The sequence below is a fragment of the Uranotaenia lowii genome, chromosome 2 (assembly GCF_029784155.1).
Source record: "Uranotaenia lowii strain MFRU-FL chromosome 2, ASM2978415v1, whole genome shotgun sequence".
NCBI classification, from domain to species: domain Eukaryota; kingdom Metazoa; phylum Arthropoda; class Insecta; order Diptera; family Culicidae; genus Uranotaenia; species Uranotaenia lowii.
The window spans coordinates 27878449-27902336 of record NC_073692.1 but is presented as its reverse complement, the minus strand read 5'-3'; the positions used below and the strand labels follow the sequence as shown (position 1 = coordinate 27902336).

Below are 23888 nucleotides of genomic sequence, written 5' to 3'. Positions count from 1 at the left end.
AAACTTCCGGATGTTGTTAACTTCCCGTGGGAAGTAACATCCGGAAGTTTTCTTTGACCGGGAATGTCAAAACTTTCCACCGCTCTGTAATTGCAATGCAATGTACCGGAACAGCAGCATCCGGGTACAACAAATTTTAATCATCCTTTAATTCCCTGAAAATCAGCTACCCTCGAAAAAAAGCATAAATTCGAGTTCGGCTGCCGAACTTAGTATTGAGTATGCCTATCAGAACTTAGTTTTGCTATTGCCCAGTCAAACTCAAAGTTGAGGGAAGCCACCGAAGTGCTGTTTTGAACCAAAACAACTTAATTTTGAGTTTAAAAAAAAGAGCGTGCAGTTTCGCACCAATTTTGGAGAAAAATGGAAACACACAAAAAATTCTCCGAAGAGTGCCGACGAATGAATTATTCTTATTCTATTTCGCGATTCGTTTGCACTTTTTTTTCCTATATCCCGCGATTAGCACCTACACAAAATTATTATTCAAGATTCCCTAAACTAGCAGCCGAGCCGCATATAGACACTTCGAATGAGGGCACACCACAGACGCAGCGGACCACACTCCGTCCCGTTTACACCCGGGTGTCACTTGGATGCACTTCTGGATCCGTCGGAGGAGAATAATTCCCGGGGACAAAACCGCGAACAAATTCCGTGCGTTGATGAAAACTTAAGATGGAGAATGCTTTATGCTTTTTTGCCTCTTTTCGCTTTGACGGTGCTCGTCGTCGTCGAAGGAGCCTTATTTCGATGTTATTTTTGGTCCGTGAGCGATGTTTTTAGAAAACAAAGAATAAACGTCAAAAGAGGATCGAGAGAAGATGGAATTAGCTCCCGGGAATTGGAAATAAAATTATTATATAGCTTCCTGCAGTAAAAATAAATAAAAACAGGTTTCATACCGGAAATAAACACTTTTCTAAGAGAAAAACTAAAGAGCCTGTAATAAAAACAAAAGAGACGCAATCTGATCCTTTTAAGAATAAATCATTTCGCAACCCTGCTTTCATTTGAGCGCAGCACTGCTTTGCTTCAAACTTCACATGACTTAAATTTTGGTTACGTTTATTTTTTTTCGGAAGTGGTTTTTGGTCTCTGTTGTTTTAACTAAGCTGTTTTTTTTTTGTTATTGGCATCAATTTAAAAAAGTGCAATCATGGAGTGATTGGCAAAAAAATTGATCTAACAAAACCTGCCCCGGATTTAAAAATGTATTTTTCTACCGGCTCCCGGCTGAACCAAAAAAAAAAACGGGAGAAATTGCTTGCATTCTGCCATCTTTCGGGGGATTCTGTACTGGAATCCGCAACTTTCATTGGTAAACTTTCCCTTTCGACTCCGCTGATCCGTCAACATCTTATGCTGGCAATGAAAACTCAAAATAAAAAAATATCCTACATATTAATCATTTAAAAAAATCATAACATACCAATTAAGAACCAAGAAATTAGTCTTCGAGAATCTAGCTTGTAATCGAAATAGAGCATTCAAAAACTGTGTTTTGATTACCCTTTGTTTACAGATACATATAAATGATAATACTTTCGTTACCGCCGCTTTCGCAATTCTAAATTTTCCAGTTTGACAAGTCTTTTGCTCGATTGGAATGACACTGACAGAAAATCGAAAATTCCAATCGTGACATTTCGTCTCTTTTGTTTATAGAGGCTCGTTAAGAAAAACTTGCATTAAAAATAAAATAGAACAGTTCTTTTGATGAACAATTTCAAAACATAATCCCGAGGAACATTTTAAGTCACTTTCACTCACGGAAAATAATAAAAAGGTAAAATTTACCTTTTTGCGAGGTGATTTTTTTCCACCCCTCTTTCGAGGTAAATTCTAGAGTTTTTTTGATTAGGTCGTATGAACCACTTGACGAGTTTCGAGAAAACCACTGTGGAAGTTTCGAAACACCTACTAAATTCTCATTTTAAAAGTATCGGTCCGAATTGCCCGGAAATTCGTCATTCAAAGTAAAAATAGACTTCAAATATGTTAGTTTAGCCGATACGGGCATTTGTTCAGTTGTTAAAGTGAAAATGTACTTACGACCTTTTGCCTTGATTGTTGTGGTCATTCGTCGTTTTGCAAATCAATGATTTTCATCCTAAAACTTGATTGCATTTGTTTCAAACTTTGCAATTTGGTTCCGTTCCGGTCCGTATGTTGCGTTCAAAACAATGGAAACGCAAATAATTAAAGAAAGTCTCCGTTCACATGTTCCTTGGTTTGCTGCACATCAGAATGTTCCTATTGGACTTGCACTGCATGCTATCCCGTGACCTAAAATGGGCCGCGCGTGACTCCGTTGACCGATCAACGAGTGCGGAAACATCCAATGCTGTCAATGTTTGGATGCATCTGTTTTAGGATAAACATATCTCGCGTGAGCTTTCATTACGTCGAATGAAACAAAATTTGAAAAACTGAGATATTCACTAAAAAAGCTTCATTATAACATTATCTACCTATGTGATTGATAAAACAATCAATTTAAACCCTTTTAATATATAAAATTTAAGACTTTCAAAATGACGAATGAAACAAAACCTTGATTGCCAATTTCAATGTTGCTTACGTCCCTTCTTCCAAACGGCGAATGTGCAGAGGAAGAAAAACCTAGCACTTTCGCTATGGATTCCATGAGCAAACAAGTGTACACACGTAGAGGTTATCAGAAATTCTGATTCAGAATATCAACCTAGCAATGAATATTATTTCAGATTCTTCTTTTCAAGCGTTCTTAAATCGATACTCAAGCAGGCTTTCGAACGCTGTAAAATAATGCAGCAAGGAAAAGAAACCGAACAGCAGCAGTAGCAGCAAACCTAACAACTAACTGCATCAGGCTGAGCGGCAGCAGCCTGCTGCTGTTAGTCACCCAATCACCCGATTCACACTTTTAACACGCATTCACTTATAAATTTACCGCTGCACTCGACAACTCAATAAGTTAACATTCACTATGCCGAGAAAATTGAAAATTTACCGGTAATTGCCTCAGAAACATTTGGGCGTAAGTGCAAGTTGAACGAATCAAAGGACGAATGAGACAAATTTCCCCTCCAGCTGGTCGGCAACAGAAAACTGATCAGCAGCAGCGAGCTGGTTTGACCGATCGGCGATGGCGCACCCGATTCACACATTTCATTATGCATTTACTCACCAATTTACCGCTACACTAGATATTTCACTTATTAAACAGCCATTACGCCGAGAAAATAGAAAATTTTCCATAGTATTTGCATCAGAAACATTTGGGCGTAAGTGCAAGTTGAACGAATCAAAGGACGAAAGAAAAGAGACGAATGAAACAAATTTCCCCTCCAAACGACGAATGTGTTCAGACGTATGAACGATTTATGTTTTAATATGTCGTATGTTCCTATATGATTAAAAAATAGCTCTAAAAATTGCAAAAAAATAAATTCATAATGTGGAATATCTGACACAATTAGTTTCCATAAATATTGCATATTTTTTGAAGGGTTATCGGCGAAGGAATGAAAATAGGATTTGAAAAACACTCTTCAAATTTCAGAACCGATTTTCTCGGTTCGGTGTTTCTGTTTCATTCGACGTAATGAAAGCTCACGCGAGATATGCTGAATGTTTAAGCCCATAGAAAATAACACTGTTTTACTTACCAGGCACCAAATTTAAGTCAGCTTTTCTGCTAGAACAGTTACGGTCATTCTTACAAACAATGTTCTTTTTAGTTATTCGTATTTTTCATTAACTTTCCCTTCTTTTCTGAGCACTTTCTGCAAAGATGTAAAAGGACCTATAAACCAACTCATCAAACTTTTGTTTAGTGACCTTTTGCTGCACGGCAATCCAGTGTTGCGCAAAAAGTCGTTAAAACCAAATTGCACTCAAAAGTAAGAAAGTCATCATACTGTAGTGAATAGAGTAAGCGAATTAGTTTGGAATTTCCGTCCTAGGAAACATAATTGAATTATTAAAGTTCGAAGAAGTACGATAGGTTTTCTATCGGTGCAATGAACGCAAAGATTTTGGGTTACGTTGAAAATTGCTATGGGAACGGATTAACGCAATGATTTGCAAGTCAGTTGTAGCGAAACCGAGCTATTAGTTTTCTAATATTGATGTGTGAGAGAGAGATAACAACAACCTCGACTGAGACGAGCGTGGTCGGATGAGAAAGCAGCGGAAACTCGTGCGTCATTTCTGTTGGTGATTGTTACTCGCGGTAGACGTAGACAGCTCGTTTGAAAGAATATGGATAACCCTTCTAAGGAAATCATGGCGGACAAAACTGCGCTGGTGAGCGTGGTAGACTTGGGACACGACACATACGTCTTAAATTCAAATAATGTTTTTAAAGTTATTTATTGATCAAATGAAACCAAGTTTTTACCAAACATAGGATACATGTTTATCAATCGTTTGCAGGTAATAACTCAATTTTGTTTATATTGGTTCATACGACCTAATCAAAACAAACTCTAGAATTTTACCTTTTTTTCATTCACCTAGCAAAAAGGTAAAATTTACTATTTTCGCATTCACCAATCAAAATAGTAAATAATACCGTTTTGCCATTCACTGATTTGAAAGGTAAATGCTAGTTGGTTTGGTTGGTTTCTTCAATAAAAATGAAAACAAAATTCATTCAAATATTTATGTTTATTTGAAATAAATAGGGACTATTCATTATATTTATTTTTGTAATGTATCACCGTGTTTAAAAAAATTTTGAGGTAAATCCTTTTTCGCCAGGCTCGTGGCAATTCAGCTTCACGTTCTTCCGCGCCACAATGGCGACTAATCCAGTCAGATCCAGCTTTTCCGGAATGATATCTGGAGGATGACGTGAAATATACCTCGAAGCTGGGCCGATCTGAAACAAAATTAAGCATAGTATTATGACGAGAACCAGCACAACTAAATGATATCTAAGAAAAAACTTACCATTCTGTTCCGATTTACTCATATTGGCACGAAACATAACTTCCCTTCTGAACGACAAAACAGCTCAACCTCAATAAACGGATTCGGCAAATAGTTACTTTTGTTCGAGATGAATTGTACCGTTTTGTTTAGCTCAATTTCACCTCGCTACGAGGTAAGTTTTACCTTATTTGGATTTACCTTTTTTTCTAGGTGAATTATACTTTTTTATTGAGCTCAATTCAGGTGAACTTCACCTCGCTACGAGGTAAGATTTACCTTTTTAGGATTCACCTTTTTTCTCGGTGAATTGTACCTTATTTCCAACCTCAATTCAGGTAAATTTTACCTCGCTGTGAAATTCACCTCGAAGAGGTAGAAGTTACTTTTTTGGCTTTCACGAGCGTTCACCTTTGCTAACTCGGTAAATTTTACCTTTTTATTATTTTCCGTGTAGTTTTCTGCCAATTTCCCGGAAATGATTTTCTCATGCTGATTATCGGCAGCACTGGAGTACAACAAAACAAAAAAAAAAACAAAATGACATTTCGGCGTGCATAAAAAAAATGCATGTTTGTCTTGTCATGATATTCGCAATTCATCTTCTATCACTTTAAGGCTGATTTTGAATTTGCTGTGCTAGATTTGTAGTTTCAGAGTTTTATTCGCTTGAACTCCATTCGATAGTAGGTTCGGAGGAAACATAAACATGCCGTCGTTTACAGGTAAGAGGAATTAACATTGATTAAGTTCTGATATCAGTTTTTTCTACAAACATTGAAATCCGCTTTTGTGAGGTTATACATTTTACTATTTGCAAAACTGAGGTAATATTTCTTCCAGTGAAAGTAAAATGGGGCAAGGAAAATTTTCCAAAAGTTGAGGTCAACACGGACGAAGAACCGATGCTGTTTAAAGCCCAACTGTATGCCCTAACTGGAGTACAACCCGAACGTCAAAAAATTCTGTGCAAAGGCATCACTCTCAAGGATGACGAGTGGAATATGGCGATCAAGGATGTATGGCTCACCAGCCTGCGGTGGTTTATTTCTATCATCTTACTATATTTTGTTTCACCTCAGGGCACTACGATATTGCTGCTTGGCACTAAGGAAGAAGTTCCACAAGAACCGATCGAAAAACCAAAGTTCATCGAGGACATGAACGAGAGTGAACTGGCAACGGCTGTGAGTATGACACTTAGCGACATTAGCGAAAGAAAAAAACAACTGTTGTGATAGGGTGGCAAATGAAAAAGCGATGCACTGGTACTGATAGCAGACTATATTTATAGTTTTGTAGTGATGCTTCAATTCTACGGAACAAATGATAAGTTGTTACAAACATGGTTCAAAATGGTTTTATAGGTTAGAACTTACAAATCAGTGACCCTAGCTATTCCGGCCCTAATACAACTCAGTTCAACCTCGTATCGAGAGCAAAGAGTCCTGTGGACAATATTCTGGGTAATTTGTGGCGTTATAGAATAAAATTAACAAATATTACCGATTTGCTACTTTTAGCGCTCTGTTCAACAGAGATGGTCAATCCAATATCAGCGTTTTTGCCTGATACTAAAATACAAAAGTTAATAACGAGCCACTCTAAACTACATGTATACCTACATGATCCTACGCTCCTGATTCCAAAAATCAACAATATTTAGCAAAACGGAACACTTCAAACATTTAGTTTTCAGTACAAATACAAACTTTCTGCTTCTACGCAGTACGCAACTCGATACGAAAATGGCTAACAGAAGTGAGAATTTTCCTCGTGCCGTCACTTTTGGCGGCAACGATGACGTTTAGTTTTCGCTGTTATTTCTCAGCGACTTTTGCAAAAACCGCGGACTGGCACGGTGGCCAGTTTTCCAACATTCTCCCCCCGATGGAACCTACGGCTGGCCTCGGTTTCATCACTTCCGGAATCCTCGTTCACGCCTTCATCGTTGCTCACTATGGAGCCACCTTCGCAGTCAGGCAACTCTCTGGAACCATTTTCTCGAGACGACACTTCAAGGATTGCTAGCTTAGCACTCGGCTTCCGATATACACCATTGCCCGTTCGAAACCAGGCTTGTCGAATCTGTCCATCCGATGTAACAATGAGTTCCAGGATCAATCCTCGCTCCCAGGAATTCCGCTTCCCTTCGTTGACTACGAGTACCACATCTCTTACCGCAATATCTCTCGTTTCATTGAACCACTTGGTACGTTTGGCGAGTGTTGGCAGGTACTCCAAAACCCACCTTCGCCAAACCTGGTCGATTTTCTTTTTCACCTTAGTCCATGCTCGCATCAGGAGATCGTGGGTACATTCTTCCGGTATCGTAGGCCGTCGCATGTCCAACAAAGTTTGGAGCCACTTCCTCCAATGATTGAAGCTACCATCGCTTCTTTCTTCTTTCCATCCTTCACCTGACCACCGCCATTTTCGGCTAAGAACCATATGTAGAGAAAGTGTGCGAAGAACCTCGAAAAGCAACGTCGCACATCTAATGATCTCTCGAATAGTTGATTTCGGACTGTCTTGCACCCGGTTCAAGATATTCTCTTTCGGCTTGAAGAACAAAGTTACGGTTTCACATTTCGTTACTTCCGCTGAAATCCGCACTGGTTCAGTCGTTTTGTCTTCACTGACACAAGCTGTCGTCCTTGCTCGCTCATCACGATGTTCCACCTCTGCCGTACTATTGGAGCCAACGCCTCGCAGCTGTGTGCTGCCACATCGGTGCACTTCCGTCATCTTAGCAAAAATCAGTTTAAGCTCCTCAACGGTCAGAAAATTATCAGCAAAGTCCTTGGCTAAATATTTAGGATCAATCGCATCTATTAAACGCGCTTCTTGTTCGTTGGTCTGATCCTTACGCAAAAAGAATCGTTGGACATCCCGATTCGCATTGCGAATATTAACTTGATGACATCTCTCTTGAATATGATCACTCACACCAACTACATGATTCCGCAAACGGAATAAGATCGTCATCAGTGATGTCAGGAGTTCCGAGCCCTTGAATAGCATGGTGTTCAGGGCGATATCATTCACTGGAACGGCAGCTGCCCAAGGCAGGCGGATTTTCCTCGGCTTCTTCAGTTTGGCCACAAGTTTGAGTGGCAGATATAACATCTTCCGCGGGTCTGCGTTTGTCAGCTCGGCTACGGTAGCGCTATGCGCATGACTTCTTCTTACTTGTTCGTCGACTTGTTCTCCAACGCTAGCCTCCAACAATGGATCGTTCACACGGACAGTTGTGGCTTTCAAGAAAGACACTGCAGGGGCATCTTGGTCTGACACATGATGCAATGTGGGCTTAACTTCTGCTTTTGCTTCTTCGATAGCAGAGTACCCTTCAATTGAATTTTGAAAATTCGTGCTGCAACTAAATTTGCACAGATGCAGATTCAAAGCGAAAAGCTTCGAATTTCCTTGTCCTCCGTAAATATTCCAACCGAGACGAGTTTTAACTGCAGTTGGTTCTTGCTGACCTCCTTCTCGAACTCTGAGAGGCACGACCAGTCTCAGATGGTCCACGCCAATCAATATCTGGGGCACTGCATTCTGGTAGCCAGAAACCGGAATCCCTCGAAGGTATTGATATCGTTCTTGCAAGTCGCTGATGGGCAAACTTTGCACTGGCAGGCCCAATGAATCAACGGTGCAAACATTTGTCATTCGGAACCTTTTCGGTTTAGCCAGACCAGAAATCTCAAATGACACTCTTCGGGAGTTTTGTTCAGTTCTGGATACTTGTGCCGTCCACGTAAGGCAAAGTGGTTGCTTTCGTCCTCGAAGTCCAAGCTTATCAGCTAGCTCGGTATCCATCATACTAAGTGCCGACCCCTCATCGACAAAGGCGAATGTGTCGATAGAATGTTGACCTTGATAGACCGTCACAGGTAAAATTCTGAAGAATAATGTTGGATCAGCACCATCAGTTTGGTGGTTCATAGCAGCATGCAGCGACGCCACCGTCGTCGTAGCTGCATCTTGTGATTTCCGGTCGGAGTGCAGCGACGGATGATGCCGTTTCTCACAGCCATTGATTCCGCAGCGTTTTGTACTCCTGCATCGGCGACGTCCATGTCCGTAAAGGCACGTACGACAGAGTCCAAGATTCCGTACACGTGTCCAGCGTTCATCTACGGACAGCGCTTGGAATGCTTCGCACTCCCTGGCTCGATGATTAATTTTCCCACACACGGCACATTCAATTGGGTTCCGCTCATCGGCTGAGACTTTGGCTGACTGGCCGGAGTCACTCCCGCCGGTTTCGGAATGTATGAAGCTGTAGTTTAGATTCTTTCCTCGGTCGCGCTTCACCGATTTCATCTCTTCAACAAACGACCTTGCACCAGTTACACGGTAAGCATTCTTGACAATCCGATTCATAAATTCTCGGAACGTTTGCAAATTTACTTTCGACAGTGGCTCACGGAATTCGGCCCACTTCATTCTGTAGTCAGGGGGCAATTTTTCAACTAGATCCTTCATCAATTGCGGGTTGGCCAAATGATCAGTCAGATCGGCAGCAATTATGTGGTCGCAAAGAGTCTGCACCTTCTCCCCAAAATCTATTAGGGTTTCCAAACGATCCGCTCTGGGTGGCGTCGTAGATTTCACATTGTTGATGAAAGTCTCGATCAACAATTCGGGACGCCCAAACCGCATCTCTAACGCGTCGATAACCGCAGGAACCAATGACGGTATGACCAGCTTGCTTCTGACTGCCTCGTACGCAGGACCTTTCAGACAACGCTGTAAGCGGATCATATTTTCTCCACAGTTGAATCCACACGCCTCTGTGGTATAATTGTAGTTGGCGATAAACACCGGCCAATCAGCTGGATTGCCGGAAAATATTGGGAGGTCTCGCGAAAGTGCTTGCCTGGCAGCAATCTGCGATGCCGATGGTGTGCTCAAAACAATTGACGAATGTTGAATTCGATTGCCAGACAAACCTGCCTGTGGCGAGGGTGTCAAGTTGCTTGGCATTACATCACGTTCGGGTGCTATGTGTTGCGGCACCGGTGCGTTATATCCGGGTTCCACCTGCGAATGTTTCCAATAGCTACATTGGTTCGGCATAGAACTTTCCGTGCTGTCAGGAAAGACTTTTTCTTCTCGACGCTCATACTGCTCGAATGTACGGGGAGCAATCGGCGGAGCCAGCATTCGGGTGCCTTTTGGCACTGTGCCTGTATAGGGTGTGCCACTCACTGAAGCGTTATTTCGGATTTGGCACGCCTTCAGGATGACTTTCAAACTCTCGTACAACGAATCCGGCTCCTTCTGGCCGTTTGCCAACTTCCTATTGAGCTCGCGAACAACACTGTTTACTTGCTGAATCTGTTCAGCTTCAATCGGCTGGGCGTCGGTACGCCCCTCTTCGACACCACCAACAGCTCCTTCGAGTCTTTCCGAAACGTTGCTCGTTCTGCTGGACACCCAGTCCTCCGTTCGTTGCCGTCTACGGTGATATTCTTGGCGGCTTCCTTCGCTGTCAATGTCATCATCGACCGCGGCAGCTTCAAGTAGACGATACTTTTCGTCTAAACACTTCTGCTCCATTTCGAATTGCTTCCGTTTCAGATCCTTCTCTTCCTCGAGTCGTTGCAATTTGATTTCGAGGAGGGCCTTCCGCACCGTCGAAGTGGATCTGATCGAATTTGCTCGACTTGGAACCGGCAAACATCTGGGGCATGTCCAATCTCGGTCCTTGATTGACTTGGTTACTCCCGCACAACATTGATGCCACCAGGAATCACACAAGTCGCAGGCAACCATATCGTCAAAGCTGTCTGGTTTGCTGCAAGCCACGCAGCTGGAGTTTTGATCGACAATAGTGGTGTCGTTATCAGCTTCCGGACCAGTTCCGGTCTTGGGTTGAAATTCTCGTTCCATCTTTGTTGGCGAACCTCGAACGTAAAGTACTTCGACGATTCCCAGTTGATCGACGAATTTCGACTTCAATTTGATTTAATTGAAGAATGTTGTGATAGGGTGGCAAATGAAAAAGCGATGCACTGGTACTGATAGCAGACTATATTTATAGTTTTGTAGTGATGCTTCAATTCTACGGAACAAATGATAAGTTGTTACAAACATGGTTCAAAATGGTTTTATAGGTTAGAACTTACAAATCAGTGACCCTAGCTATTCCGGCCCTAATACAACTCAGTTCAACCTCGTATCGAGAGCAAAGAGTCCTGTGGACAATATTCTGGGTAATTTGTGGCGTTATAGAATAAAATTAACAAATATTACCGATTTGCTACTTTTAGCGCTCTGTTCAACAGAGATGGTCAATCCAATATCAGCGTTTTTGCCTGATACTAAAATACAAAAGTTAATAACGAGCCACTCTAAACTACATGTATACCTACATGATCCTACGCTCCTGATTCCAAAAATCAACAATATTTAGCAAAACGGAACACTTCAAACATTTAGTTTTCAGTACAAATACAAACTTTCTGCTTCTACGCAGTACGCAACTCGATACGAAAATGGCTAACAGAAGTGAGAATTTTCCTCGTGCCGTCACTTTTGGCGGCAACGATGACGTTTAGTTTTCGCTGTTATTTCTCAGCGACTTTTGCAAAAACCGCGGACTGGCACGGTGGCCAGTTTTCCAACAACAACCTTGATAACAACAGTTTGATACCCGGTTGAATTATTTACTTTTAATTTAAATTTAATTTTTTCGATAAAATTACGGTAATTTAAACAATTTTATTTCCCTTAAGAAGTGTTGGCAGTAACACCATGTCTTGGAACTTGGGATTATCTTGTTAGATATTTTATAGTTAAACTGTAATTTTTTATTATATCTAACGTATTTGCATTCGATGGCATGATTTAGCATGTTATCCCTCATCTTATTAGGAAGCTTGACAACAATTTATTTTCTTCATTCACAGTTGGAACTTCCGGCCGGTTTGACTAACCTGGGTAACACTTGCTACATGAATGCCACGTTGCAATGTCTCAAGTCCGTCCGCGAGCTGCGAGAGGCTCTGAAAGAGTTTAAGGACAACCCGTCGGAAACGGGTGGTTTGAGCGGATTGGCTTCGCCTGGTGCCATCACCATGTCTATGCGAAATCTATTCGATGATATGGAACGCAGCGATACGGTTACGCCGGTGCTGTTTCTACAACGGCTGCATATAGCTTTCCCTAACTTTGCGCAAACCGGTGAAAATGGGACGTACCGGCAGCAGGATGCTAACGAATGTTGGTCCGAGTTGTTGAAAATGCTCCAACAAAAACTGCCTGCTACTAAGACGGATACAATCGATCAAGGTGTTAAATATAGGTGGGCAATTTGAATACGACATAACAGAAGTTTAATACACAAGGACTTTCTGATTATCCTATTTAGCTCATTCATTGATCAATGGTTCGGCGGTACTTTCGACGTGCAGATGAAGTGCACTGAAGCAGAGGATGAGCCTGTGAGCAACTCGAAAGAAAACTTTCTGCAATTGAGCTGTTTCATTTCAACTGAAGTGAAATACATGCATTCTGGAATCAGACTGGTAAGAATGAAGTGTTGCTTAAAGGTTCTGATTTTTAACTGATAAGTTGTCAACTTCCACCGTTTACAGAGGTTGAAAGAGCAGCTTACCAAACAATCTCCATCCCTGGGTCGTGACGCTGTGTATACGAAAACGGTAAGTGACTACGATAGTAAATTTTCGTTACTTTTAATTTTGAAAGTCTGCAATATGGTTAGATGTTATGTTAGAAAGAATTCTACGCTAGGAATAATTTTAACGATCTAGTGGTTATTTATCAAACATGTAATATCAGATTATTTTTGTAATTGTCTATTATTTGTAACTGCAAAAATCTATGTTGCCGCTCATAGTACTTTGAAATATTTTCCCTGTACTTTGTTTGCACTAGTTCAAATGTTTTTATTAGTCCAAATTGTGTTCATCAACAACAATCCCTTGTTTTAGTAAACTGTTTTAAATGAAACGCGTCATCCATTATGCAAAAGTGTAGGCAAATTCGATTATTCTACGACGCCTGTTTGGAACGCAAACGAGTGCTGGCGAAAATAGCAACTAAAACAAAAAATACCACATCAGCTGGGCGAAGTATATGCCCTGAAATTTGTTCAAATTGCATTATACACGATGCGACAAGGGGTTAGTTGCGCAACAAATTTCGATTTCGACGATTTCAAGCAAACTGCTTGAAATAAGCTATAGCAAATGCTGGTTTTTTTTTATATTATCAAAAGACATAAGAAGCTCAGTCCAATGGTATTTGATATATTTTATCTAATCAACGGGATGTCAACATGGGATTCTCATTCTTCATAGAGAGAAAGTGTATCAGAATCGAAAGACTTTTAAATAGTCTTAATTTTATATGTTTCTGGTTCGATCGAAGTGCTTCTTTATCGCATATTCGTTTATGCTCAGTTTTGATTCAGGTCACTCCAGTTGTGCACTTTAGCTTCGTTCAAACGTTAGTAAAAATCGGTTTCAACTGGTTTCTGTCAACTGAAAGATGTTCAACGAGCCAATGTTTTGGTCGAAACTAGTCAGGTCGTTGTTCAATGGAGCAAGTTGAAACTAGTCGAAACCAATCCAGCTCGGCAGCAGGATTAGTTTCGACTTGGTAGAAATCGGTCGAAATCAATTGGAAAGAGACACGATCAAGTGTCAATCCATTTCTACTATTTTCGACCCGTTTCGACTAGACTTCATTGAACAGACATTTTCTGATGTCTTTTTGCTCGTTTATGAACTCAGCTTTGTCCAGTTTTGAGCTGAGCGTTGACGCTGGAAAACTGAAAATTCTATCTGGGGTCATTCAAATTTTACGTAACGCAATATGCGAGCATTTTCGGCCCCCTTCCTCCCTTCGTGACACATTTGCCTTTCAATTTCTGAGCAAAATCCACAAAGCGTAACAAGCTGTTTTACCCCCTCTCCCCTAAAATCGTTACGTAATATTTGGATGATCCCTCTGTGTTGCGGATGCGCGTGTGAGTGAGTGAGGTAGCAATGACGACGACTTGTGTTCGTTTCTGTCGGGCTGAGTTCAAAACTGAACATACAGTTTTTTTAATGAAAACTCGAAATAATTTCTCCGTGTAATGGAAATTCAATATGAAATATTGCTGTGCAATATTTCAACTCTGCAATATTTCGAAAGCTACTTTTCGAAGATTGTAATCGGTCTCTGACTGTCTCTGAGAGGTTTCTGTGCGAGGCAAAGAGCTTTCAAAGGTCCCGCTCTCTCGCTCGATAAGTCGGCTTTCGGAAGGTGGAATGTTTTGATAAACACTTTCGTATTCGATGTTCCGGCAAATCGCTAAAATGCTTGTAATTTCATGTGCGAAGAATTTAATTTACATCTGAACTTGTCTGTTTTTTGGTATAGTTTTAAAAAAAACCGAATTTAGTATCAGTGTTCGGTTTTTTGAGCTGTTTTTGCAGTTAATTTGTTGTTTACTACGAATTCATGAAAACCAAAACATGTGGCCATATTGAAAATCATCTTGGTCGCCATATTGGATTCGGAAACAAACAGAAACAGCCAAAAGGAGAGTCGATTCTCCGAAATTCGAACTTGGTTATAGGGTTGTTCAAATGTTTAGTTTCGAGTATTAGTCGTTTTACCATTTTCATGGCATTCGCGACTTTATAACAACGTTGCAGTTGGCAGACAGTTATTGAAAAACTTAGCCGGTACAACTGCGTTCGATATTCTCTTGAGCTCTAACTTGTGGACATCAGCTCAGGAGACAACTGACTTTACAACTGAGCTATATCAAGCCCTAACCAAATCATACCGTATCAAAGTTTTATTAAAAATCGTTTATTTTCGGTCGATATCCTTTTGTTAAAAGTCAAATCCAATGCTGCAGAAAGTTGAGTTTAATTGAAATAATATATCTTAATAAATGTATCCATTTTAATGAATCAATTTTTCCGGTACATTCGAATAAAAAAAATGAATTTATTTGTCGTTGAAGGTCGCTTTCCTTGGTCAATTTTGTTTAGTTAATCATTGTTTCAGTTTCACCAGAGCTTTAAATACGATTTAATCGAGATCCTAAGTTTCGATCTAACTTCATTGAACAATCTTTGTTTGATGGGATTTGCGTATATTAATATTTGAGGATCCCCACATTGCGCAACATCGAAACATTTCGAAAGCTCCCCGTATGTGTTGCTCTCCCGTTTCAGCTATCGGCTGGGAGAACGAGATGCAGCGAAATTTTTTCGAACAGTGGCAGCCATCCATCCAAAGTTTCGGTCATGGCGGCTTGCTAGAGCTCGGTCTCGTTCAAAAGAGAAGAGACGACGACGACGACGACGGCAGACATCTTTGTTTCTTGCTGAACAGTTTCGACGGCAAAAGTGAACTTTTTTGGGCTTTATTTCCACCATTGGGGATTTTGGGTACGGCCAAAAAATGCGTTAATTCGCGTCTCGTAATTACTGCGAACAATTAAGGGTGTACTATAGACCGGTGGGAGAACGTTAAGGTGGTAAAAAAGTGTTTGAAAAGTGAAAAATCCTTGTTCCGCAGCTCTCGAGTAGCTGGCCTTCGTTGTAGTTTTGGGAAAGGGGTAAGCAGCAGTAGCCTGCGAGAGCGGTGCGGACGGGAGAGTAAGAGGCGGAAATTTTTCGCAGTTTTGTTCCATCCGTTTTACACTCGTACTTCTCCAACCCCAACCAATCGAGAAAAAGGCAGGGGAAACAAACATCAACAAAGGAGCCCTTCCCCGGGCGAGAAATAAAAAAAAGGATTTTAAGGTCTAATAAGCATTTCCGTGGAGCAGAAGCGGCTCTTGAAGGAAAAAGGAGAAAATTAAGCAGCTGCTGTTTCGGACTTGGGTAAGTATTTTTAGGAAAAGAATTTCTGTGCAACTTTGAAAAGCAACAATTCCTTTTTCTAAGAAGCCCGAATTGAATAATTGGGTGGTGATAAAAATATTGCTAAATATATGTAAAGGTATAACCTCTTTAATCAAACGATCAAATAAATCCCCCCCCCCCCTCCCTCTTCGATTTCTCTCAAAATCCCGAAGAGGAACATAAACAAAGTTGAAGGTATTTTATAAAAAACTTCGATAGATACCTCGAAAATTCAAACAGTTGAGAAAATCAAAGTAAAACTGGTAGGAGATGGGGATGGTATCACTTTTGTATTCGAGGTTAAGATGAATAAACCCATTGGGATTAAAATTCCGAAAAAAAATTGTATTCGAGATTTTTTTAAATGTTATATCAAAATAAAAAAAAAAATCGATAATGTATTTGATTTTGTGCAACGTCGATTGCATGCAAGATTGTGGCATGCGAGTTTTTGTAAAATTTGTTCCAATTTATTGAAAAATTTTGATTATTTTTTATTTTATCCCCCATCCCTCCCTAACCCCTCGTGATGTTCCAACTCCAAGTGACAAAAGATTTCAAATTTGTTCCGGCTTTATTACACAGCAAGAAAAATTCGTGTAATTTTAGATTGAAAACGATGCACGAAAACGGAACACCGATTTGGATCTAAAATTCTACCACTGTGTATTTTTTTCAATGGTGTAATTTTGGGAGCGTGTAAATTTAGATCGAAATCGATGCACGAAAACCGACAAAGAAAGCTGCGTGTAAAAATACACAGGCATATAAATTTCAAGCCTTTCCATCGTTAATATTAAAAAATATTCATTTAAAAATATCAGGTTTTCAGTGTTGCGATTCTAATTAATTAAAAAATAATAGGATCTAATTTTCATGTGTTATATATTTACTAAAACTTAACAAAAAACGGTCACCCACTAACACGAGAATAATTATATTGTATTCTTCTTCACAACACAGAGGGCTAGGCTGGAGATGTTGTATCTGATGAATTTTTAGTATTTTTACGGGTAACCCATTGTATACGACTATTATGATTATTACAGGAAACTCTTGATCACACCAACCTCCTGGTCGATTCTCGATAATTGGCTGTTTCTGTAATTCAAAAAGAATTTTTATAATTTGTCATTAAAATACTTACAATGTTTTTATTTCATTTCACTTACCACTTCATAATACACATATCCGACAAAATTTTGCCTGGGCGGAATGCAATCGAGACTTCCGAGCGACTTTGGCTAATCGTAAAAGAACCACTAACTCGAGTCAAAAGTAAAAAAAATGTATGCCGTGAAAAAAACATGACATCTGTTATGTTTCACATAGTTTTCGATGTAATTTTAGATCTTACTTGCAATATCTTATTCAATAAATATAAATTTACACTTTTTGTGATATAAATTTCATCGATCGTTTGAACTTTGCATTACGGAATGTAATTTTAAACCAAAACAATTTATTTCTATTCACTTTTTGAAAAAAGACTAAAATTACATCAAAAGGAGTTGAAAATTACATCTTTTTTTAATTACACTTGTGAAAAAATAGATCGCTCGTGTTTTAGATTACGTATACTTTTAGAAATTTTTTGCTGTGTACCACTTAACTTAAATTTCACACAACTTTAATCAACATATCCGTAGAGCTGTTTTGAGCGTCAGATTACTTCTATAAATGCTCTCCGCGAGTCTCGAAGCGTTCTGGATTCGAATCCCGGTGTCGGTAATAGATTTATGGTTCCAAGTCCCGTTATCGACAAATGTAGTTATGATACTTTGAAAGTATCTATGCGACCTCACTTTCCCACTAACGTGATTCCTCCAACGGGTTTTATGAGGTGTAAATTCATAGCTAACTTTAAAATACCGCTTTCGGAGCTATGTTTACTACGGATCTTCAAATGCTTCAATATTTGACATTTATTAACTTGATGGTAGCTTAAAACATTACTGAGTTATTTTATTTATCTGTTCTTTATTAGTTTAAGTCCAACGTGATCGATACAATAAACCATGATAGGAAGGGTAAATAATTGAAAAATGTATAGTTAGCAATACGGAATTTTCTATAGAAAGGAATTGTTGGTTTCATGTGCAATCCACGACGGTTGCAGGATTGATGATTACCTTTATCTTCCAGACGGAGCTGGACAAATTCAAAGGAATCAGTCATCGATGATGACTTCTCATCAGGATATAATGTGTGAGGTGGAGATTGCCGATTCGAACATCGTCGAAGTGGTGGACGATAGTCATTTCGGAGCCGAAATTGGATACGAACAGTACGAAGTGGGTGTAGGCGATGACCAGTACGAAGAAGTGACATGCGAAACCGAGGATTCACAAAGTTTGATGATGCACCACATGGATGATGATGAGGAGATTCTACATCAAGAAGCGGACATTCAAGGTCACGAGGAAGTACTCGATTCCTCTGGCGATCCGATGTGTGTTTATGGTGATATCAACTTGGAAAATGAAATCTACATTGAATCAACCCCTGGTCCGAGCTCAAGAAAGCGAAAATCCGGTATGAAACAATCGCGGATGGTGAATCGAATCAGGACCAATGATGTTCACAACCTTACAGCAATGGAAACTCTCGATGTCAATCAAAAACCACGAAGATGGGAACAGAAACAAGTACAAATAAAAACCATGGAAGGAGAATTCAGTGTAACGATGTGGGCTTCAGGGACTGATGACGATGATGGCTCTAATCCGGAACCTGATCCCGACTACACGGAATACATGACCGGTAAAAAAATCACCCAAGACTGTATGCCCGGCATAGATCTGTCAGATCCGAAACAGTTGGCCGAATTTGCTAGACCAAGCCACAAAACGAAACTGAACAAACTTGCCAATAATGCCATCTCCGCAGCTGGTATGTCGTCCAAGATGAGCAATACCGGTGGTGAATCCTCAGATCGGAATATAGCCTGCCCCCACAAAGGATGCAACAAAATGTTCCGAGATAATTCAGCTATGAGAAAGCATCTGCACACGCACGGTCCCCGGGTACATGTTTGTGCGGAATGTGGCAAATCTTTTGTGGAAAGTTCAAAGTTGAAACGCCACCAGTTAGTACACACCGGAGAGAAACCATTCCAGTGCACCTTCGAAGGTTGTGGAAAGCGATTTTCGCTTGATTTCAATCTGAGAACGCATGTACGGATACACACTGGTGATCGGCCGTACGTTTGTCCCTTCGATGGTTGCAATAAAAAGTTTGCTCAGTCTACGAACCTCAAATCTCACATACTGACGCATGCCAAAGCCAAACGGAACAACAGTAGCGGTGGTGGTGGAAGAAATAGTCAGAACCTTTTAGCCCATCAGATGATGCCCTCGGGACAGTCATACGTCAAGATGGAAACAGTCGAGATTGAAAACGACTCCCAGTACATAGTCTACACAGACTAAAGGCTAGGAACCGAATAAACCTTGCGTATAGTCGTCTTTCGGGCAACAGCGAAAAACAAGAGGAATTTGCCGAACCTTATTTGGAAACACATCTCAGGAGGGAGAAAAAGGATAACAGAGGATAACAGAAGCAGTGAAAATCGATCTGTTGAGATCATTATTAGAGCGCAGAGTGGATACAAGTATGAATGTATGCCGTGTACATTATTTAGGATTGCTGAGGATATCGTCACTTGCCGAATATGCTGAATTCGAAAATCAGTCTTTTCGAAGCACTGTACCATGCTCATCGATGATGAGCAAAAATATTTCATTTAATTACAAAGAGTTGATGTAAAAGTTATTGTAGAATATTGAAATTTTCTTTTTCTAGAGTAGCCTTTAAATTTGAAAAAACATTTGGAGTAGTGTGTGTGGCAATGAAAGACATACCTATGGCTTGTAAAAATAAATAACAGCCACCAACAGAGCTAAAACAAGCTAGCCAACGCAGAATTGTTTTTTCAACAATAATTATGTTATGTATGGAATAATGAATAAGAATTTGATTAAATGTTGAGAGAATTATTTTTCTCAACTTCAGATAACTAAAAGAAAAGTTATCGATTAAAAATATAATACAGTCATCCGTTTTTATAGGTTCATGATCCTCAGTGGGTTCATGATGATTTGAGAGTAAAAAGTGAATTTTCCCTATTTTGGTTGCAAGATAATAATGGTTACCGATATTTGTTTCGACCACCTTTGTTGCAACCATTTATTTCAATATCTCCCTAATAAACGAAAGGCACGTTTCGCAAAATATAGTCTGTTAGATAAAGAGTATCTTTTTGGTTTGATACTTATTACTTATCGAGTTACTTGGATATTTTTAAAATATTAAATCGTGTTTGTGAAAGAGTTAATAAAAATGGATAAAAACTTGAAATTTTTAAAGGTTTTGTTATATGAAATCGGATCAGATAGTTCGTTTCAAATAAGAACACGTCGGATTATTCCGGGTTTTTCTAGTCTTATGGCGGGCAATTTAAAAATCAATAGATCATGAAAGCTTTTTAAAATATGACTTGCTTCTTGTAACGTTATAAAAGTAACTACTGGTAACAGTTTTTGTTTTTTTAATTTTTACTTTAAATGGTTCCATCACAGAAAGCAGCTAGGAGGCGGAAGGTGTTCGACTGTTTGGTGTCTAAAACACACATACTACACGAATGTCCACAAAATTAGTCTAGGAACTAGAAGAAGCATGTTGGAGTGAAATAATGATTCCAAATTCAATCAAGAATGAGCGAATGGTTTGTTTCTTTCAATCAAGTTTGTTAGAAAAGTGGCAATGATTAACAGTGCATCTCATAAGGGATATATTTTTTGTTGCTGCAAAGTGTTCCAGAAGTAGGAATCGTCTATAAAATCAATATGTTTGCACTTGAATTCTGAAACAAAAATTTGCGAGAGACATAATGTTTCTTTCTTAAACGATATTTTTTCATTGCAAATTTTGTAATGAGTGTAACAGTGTTTAGAACTGGCTGGAATGTATGAGAGTGTGTGTGCAGGTGAAATATGAATGTCTAGATAGTAGTTTAAGAAGTAGGTATTTGTAAAAAAGTTCAGAGATAGATTGTGCGTGTATTTCACTTTAACAAGACAGGAATGTTCACACTATTTAGTTGGCCACTTAAACCCTGATTGATTATAATCATCAGCCTTTCATTTAAACATTCATTCTTTCAACCTGAAGCGAAGAGATTTGAAACAAATTCAAAATAAACTTATGCCAAAAATAATAATGCCATACGAAAGCTGATTTTGAAATAATTTTTCCCCACCAAAAGTTCAATTTTCTGCGTTGGCGAAAAAGTTGTGCAACATTTCCATCGAGTAAGAAACTTGGCGCGAAAGTGTTATCGAGATACAGACTACGCTTATAGGGCGCATCTATCAGAGTTTTTTTTTTTAATATTAAATATTCTGAAGCAAAATATCGGAAGTGCATGTGAGAAGCGCGAATGATGTGTGATCATAATTTAGTCTTTAGTGGATAACTATTCTTACTACAATTTAAGGTGATTTATTTTTAATAATAAAAAAAAAATAAAAGCATAAAAATGAAACAAAATATTCAAACACATAAACACACATCCACACTGATTTATGTTTGAGCGTAAACGGATTTATCAAGACCGATTAATTTAAATATTTTCTAGTGATACAAAATAAATCCTTACCCCAGTATAATAAGAACAAAACGTTAAGGAACACTTGACAAATTGTGGTAAAAATAAATAAAAATATGAAAATACCTCAGATTGCGTTTTATTTTTTGGATTTTGTAAAAATGAATAAGGCTAAAAAACAAATTAAAATAGTAAATTACAATAATCCGAAAGTGATAGACATTATAATAGATTAAGTTTTATAGCAGGCTGTAACATCGAATTTTAATTCTTAATTCAAAACCTTAAACATGGATTAACACAGTGACTTAGGATTGTTACAATTTGTTATGGGCTGAACACTCTCCTAATATTCACATATTAATCTGACTATGTGTTTCTGTTGCTATTAATCTATACAGTCTCTGATCAGTCGGTTGCCAGCCTATCTGACGGTGCAGTTTGTGCGGTTCCAGTACAAGGGTAAGGAAGGCATCAACGCCAAGGTGCTCAAGGATATCAAGTTCCCGATCGATTTCGATGCTTTCGATCTGTGTACACCCGAACTACAGTCCAAGCTGTCGCCGATACGGGCCAAGTTCAAGGAGGTGGAGGATGCCGAATTGGAGCGAAACTTGAAGGGCAAGAACAAAAGCAAAGCTCAGTTGGAGAGCGAAAGGCCCAAAACGCTCCAGCAGCCTTATTGTTTCGAAGACGGTAGGATTTTATTTTATGAAGAAACTTTAGAAGTAAGTACACGTGCGGCGCGTTGAAAATTGATTGAACTGAATTAGTATTATACTAATTATTCTATAATAGAAATGCGAAATCAAATCTTTTTAAGAGGAAAAGATGCAAACCAGCTTTAATCATGTAGTTGTAGCTTATGAATTGTAACAGCTACTTCGGTTTGCTTAAATATCATTCCTCTACCGAAATTGTATGACATCAACACAGCTGCTTTTTAAATGAAATTTTAAAACGAAAAAAATCGTTACGTGACGATGAGAATACCTCTCCCCCTCCCATGTGTCACTATTCGTATAACGCTCGAGCTCACATACCTCCCCCCCTTCTATAGGAGCGTTGCGTAATAAATGGATGCCTCCCTTAGCACATCCAGCGGTTTCATACCTGAATCAAAATTCAATTTCTTTCTATTTTGTTAATTTTTCGTCGCACGTGTCAAGAAATGTTCAATTTTAATAAATAAAATTATTTGTTCGCAATTAAAAAAAAATCTCAAAAACTTTCAGATACCGGTAGCAACAATAGTGGTTACTACACCCTGCAAGCCGTTCTTACTCACCAGGGGCGATCGAGTTCTTCCGGCCATTACGTCGGCTGGGTGCGTCAGAAAGGTGATCAGTGGATCAAGTTTGACGATGACACCGTTTCACCAGTTGATACGGAAGCCATTCTAAAACTTTCCGGTGGAGGCGATTGGCACTGTGCTTACGTTCTCGTGTATGGGCCCAAAATTCTGGAAATTCCAATTGATGACGATAAAAAGACTGGGACCGAGGCAGGCGACGGAGCAACGATCACGACTGATTCGAATGCAGCTGATAGCGAGAAAATGTCGGTTGATTGAATTTATGTTCTCAACGGGTTCTGTTAATGGTATAACGCCTGAATGTTTGGCGATAAAAGCGGCTGTTTTTAATATCTAATTTCTGCTGTAAGAAAAATAAATGATAACAAAGATCAAATTATTTAACCATACACAAGATCAGGTAAAAAATTGTATTGTACTCGTTTAATTATTGAAAAAAAATCACATAGTTATCATCATATAACTTCAATTAGCAGTCGCGAACGCGGAAATGAGCTTTTCATTCAGAATAAATGATAAAATTTGCAGAATATTCATGTTTATTTATATAGAGATATTCGCCTTAAACGCCTCACACACTTATAATCTTAAGCCTAGTCCACACTAGGAGGCGGCTCGTCTCGAGACGGTCTCAGCGTCTCCCATTTTCTTCGGGAGACACTGAGACCGTCTCAGATTTCCAACAACAACAACAGACAACAAAGTTCGTCTCATTACAAAAATCGCAGTTCATGTTGCCTAGTGTGGACTCCATGAGCTTTCATCAGCTACCGAAGGAACCCGCGGTACGCAAAAAATGGCTCGCGTTCTGTGGCCGTAAGGATGGATCCGGCATATACGTGTGCTCCCAGCATTTCGAATTGACGGAGTTGGTCAATGTTTATATGGAAAACGCAAGGAGGGTTCTTATAAAATCTGGTAAGTATTTCAAACTTAGGCCATTATCGCAATATTCTTTATGTTTCGTTTTTTCTCTCAGCTTTGCCATCCGTTCGTTGCCCTCCAACTGAGTCTGCTCGATCCATCAGAGCTAAAGTGAGGAACCGGAAGCAAGTAGTCGAAGAATTTCTACAGAGAAATGCAAACTTGGGGATCAGTTGAAATCATCGCCCTCGATAACAATATCTTCTAAGATGGTTATTCCACGACGAGGGAA

At 39.4% G+C, this 23888-nt stretch overlaps 2 protein-coding genes and 2 long non-coding RNA genes across 4 annotated transcripts; 2 read left to right on the top strand and 2 right to left on the bottom strand.

The window, feature by feature from the left end:
• Positions 1 to 5486: 5486 nt before the first annotated feature.
• Positions 5487 to 23262, top strand: LOC129748761 (ubiquitin carboxyl-terminal hydrolase 14). The gene is made up of 8 exons (XM_055743502.1): positions 5487 to 5645; positions 5764 to 5939; positions 6003 to 6107; positions 11844 to 12238; positions 12305 to 12461; positions 12531 to 12596; positions 21819 to 22113; positions 22653 to 23262. Exons 1-8 carry the CDS (start codon positions 5630 to 5632, stop codon positions 22988 to 22990), a joined length of 1548 nt encoding a protein of 515 aa, XP_055599477.1. The 5' UTR covers positions 5487 to 5629; the 3' UTR covers positions 22991 to 23262.
• LOC129748770 (uncharacterized) lies at positions 6190 to 6671 on the bottom strand. Its single transcript, XR_008737808.1, has 3 exons — positions 6546 to 6671; positions 6427 to 6494; positions 6190 to 6368 (listed from the first exon to the last, which is right to left on the bottom strand). It is a non-coding gene; the product is annotated as an uncharacterized LOC129748770 (long non-coding RNA).
• On the bottom strand, positions 10951 to 11432 carry LOC129748769 (uncharacterized). The gene is made up of 3 exons (XR_008737807.1): positions 11307 to 11432; positions 11188 to 11255; positions 10951 to 11129 (listed from the first exon to the last, which is right to left on the bottom strand). It is a non-coding gene; the product is annotated as an uncharacterized LOC129748769 (long non-coding RNA).
• On the top strand, positions 14356 to 21547 carry LOC129748763 (transcription factor YY2-like). Its single transcript, XM_055743503.1, has 2 exons — positions 14356 to 15788; positions 17955 to 21547. The coding sequence occupies exon 2, from the start codon at positions 17990 to 17992 to the stop codon at positions 19238 to 19240; it is 1251 nt and encodes a 416-aa protein (XP_055599478.1). The 5' UTR covers positions 14356 to 15788; positions 17955 to 17989; the 3' UTR covers positions 19241 to 21547.
• Positions 23263 to 23888: the final 626 nt, after the last annotated feature.

Bases quoted from the DNA above. Each gene is read 5' to 3' on its own strand.
- LOC129748761 (XM_055743502.1), top strand. The intron at 12,462-12,530 runs GTAAGAATGAAG...CACCGTTTACAG, and splicing joins TGCATTCTGGAATCAGACTG to AGGTTGAAAGAGCAGCTTAC. The intron at 22,114-22,652 runs GTAGGATTTTAT...AAAAACTTTCAG, and splicing joins GCCTTATTGTTTCGAAGACG to ATACCGGTAGCAACAATAGT.
- LOC129748763 (XM_055743503.1), top strand. From the start codon at position 17,990: ATGATGACTTCTCATCAGGATATAATGTGTGAGGTGGAGATTGCCGAT.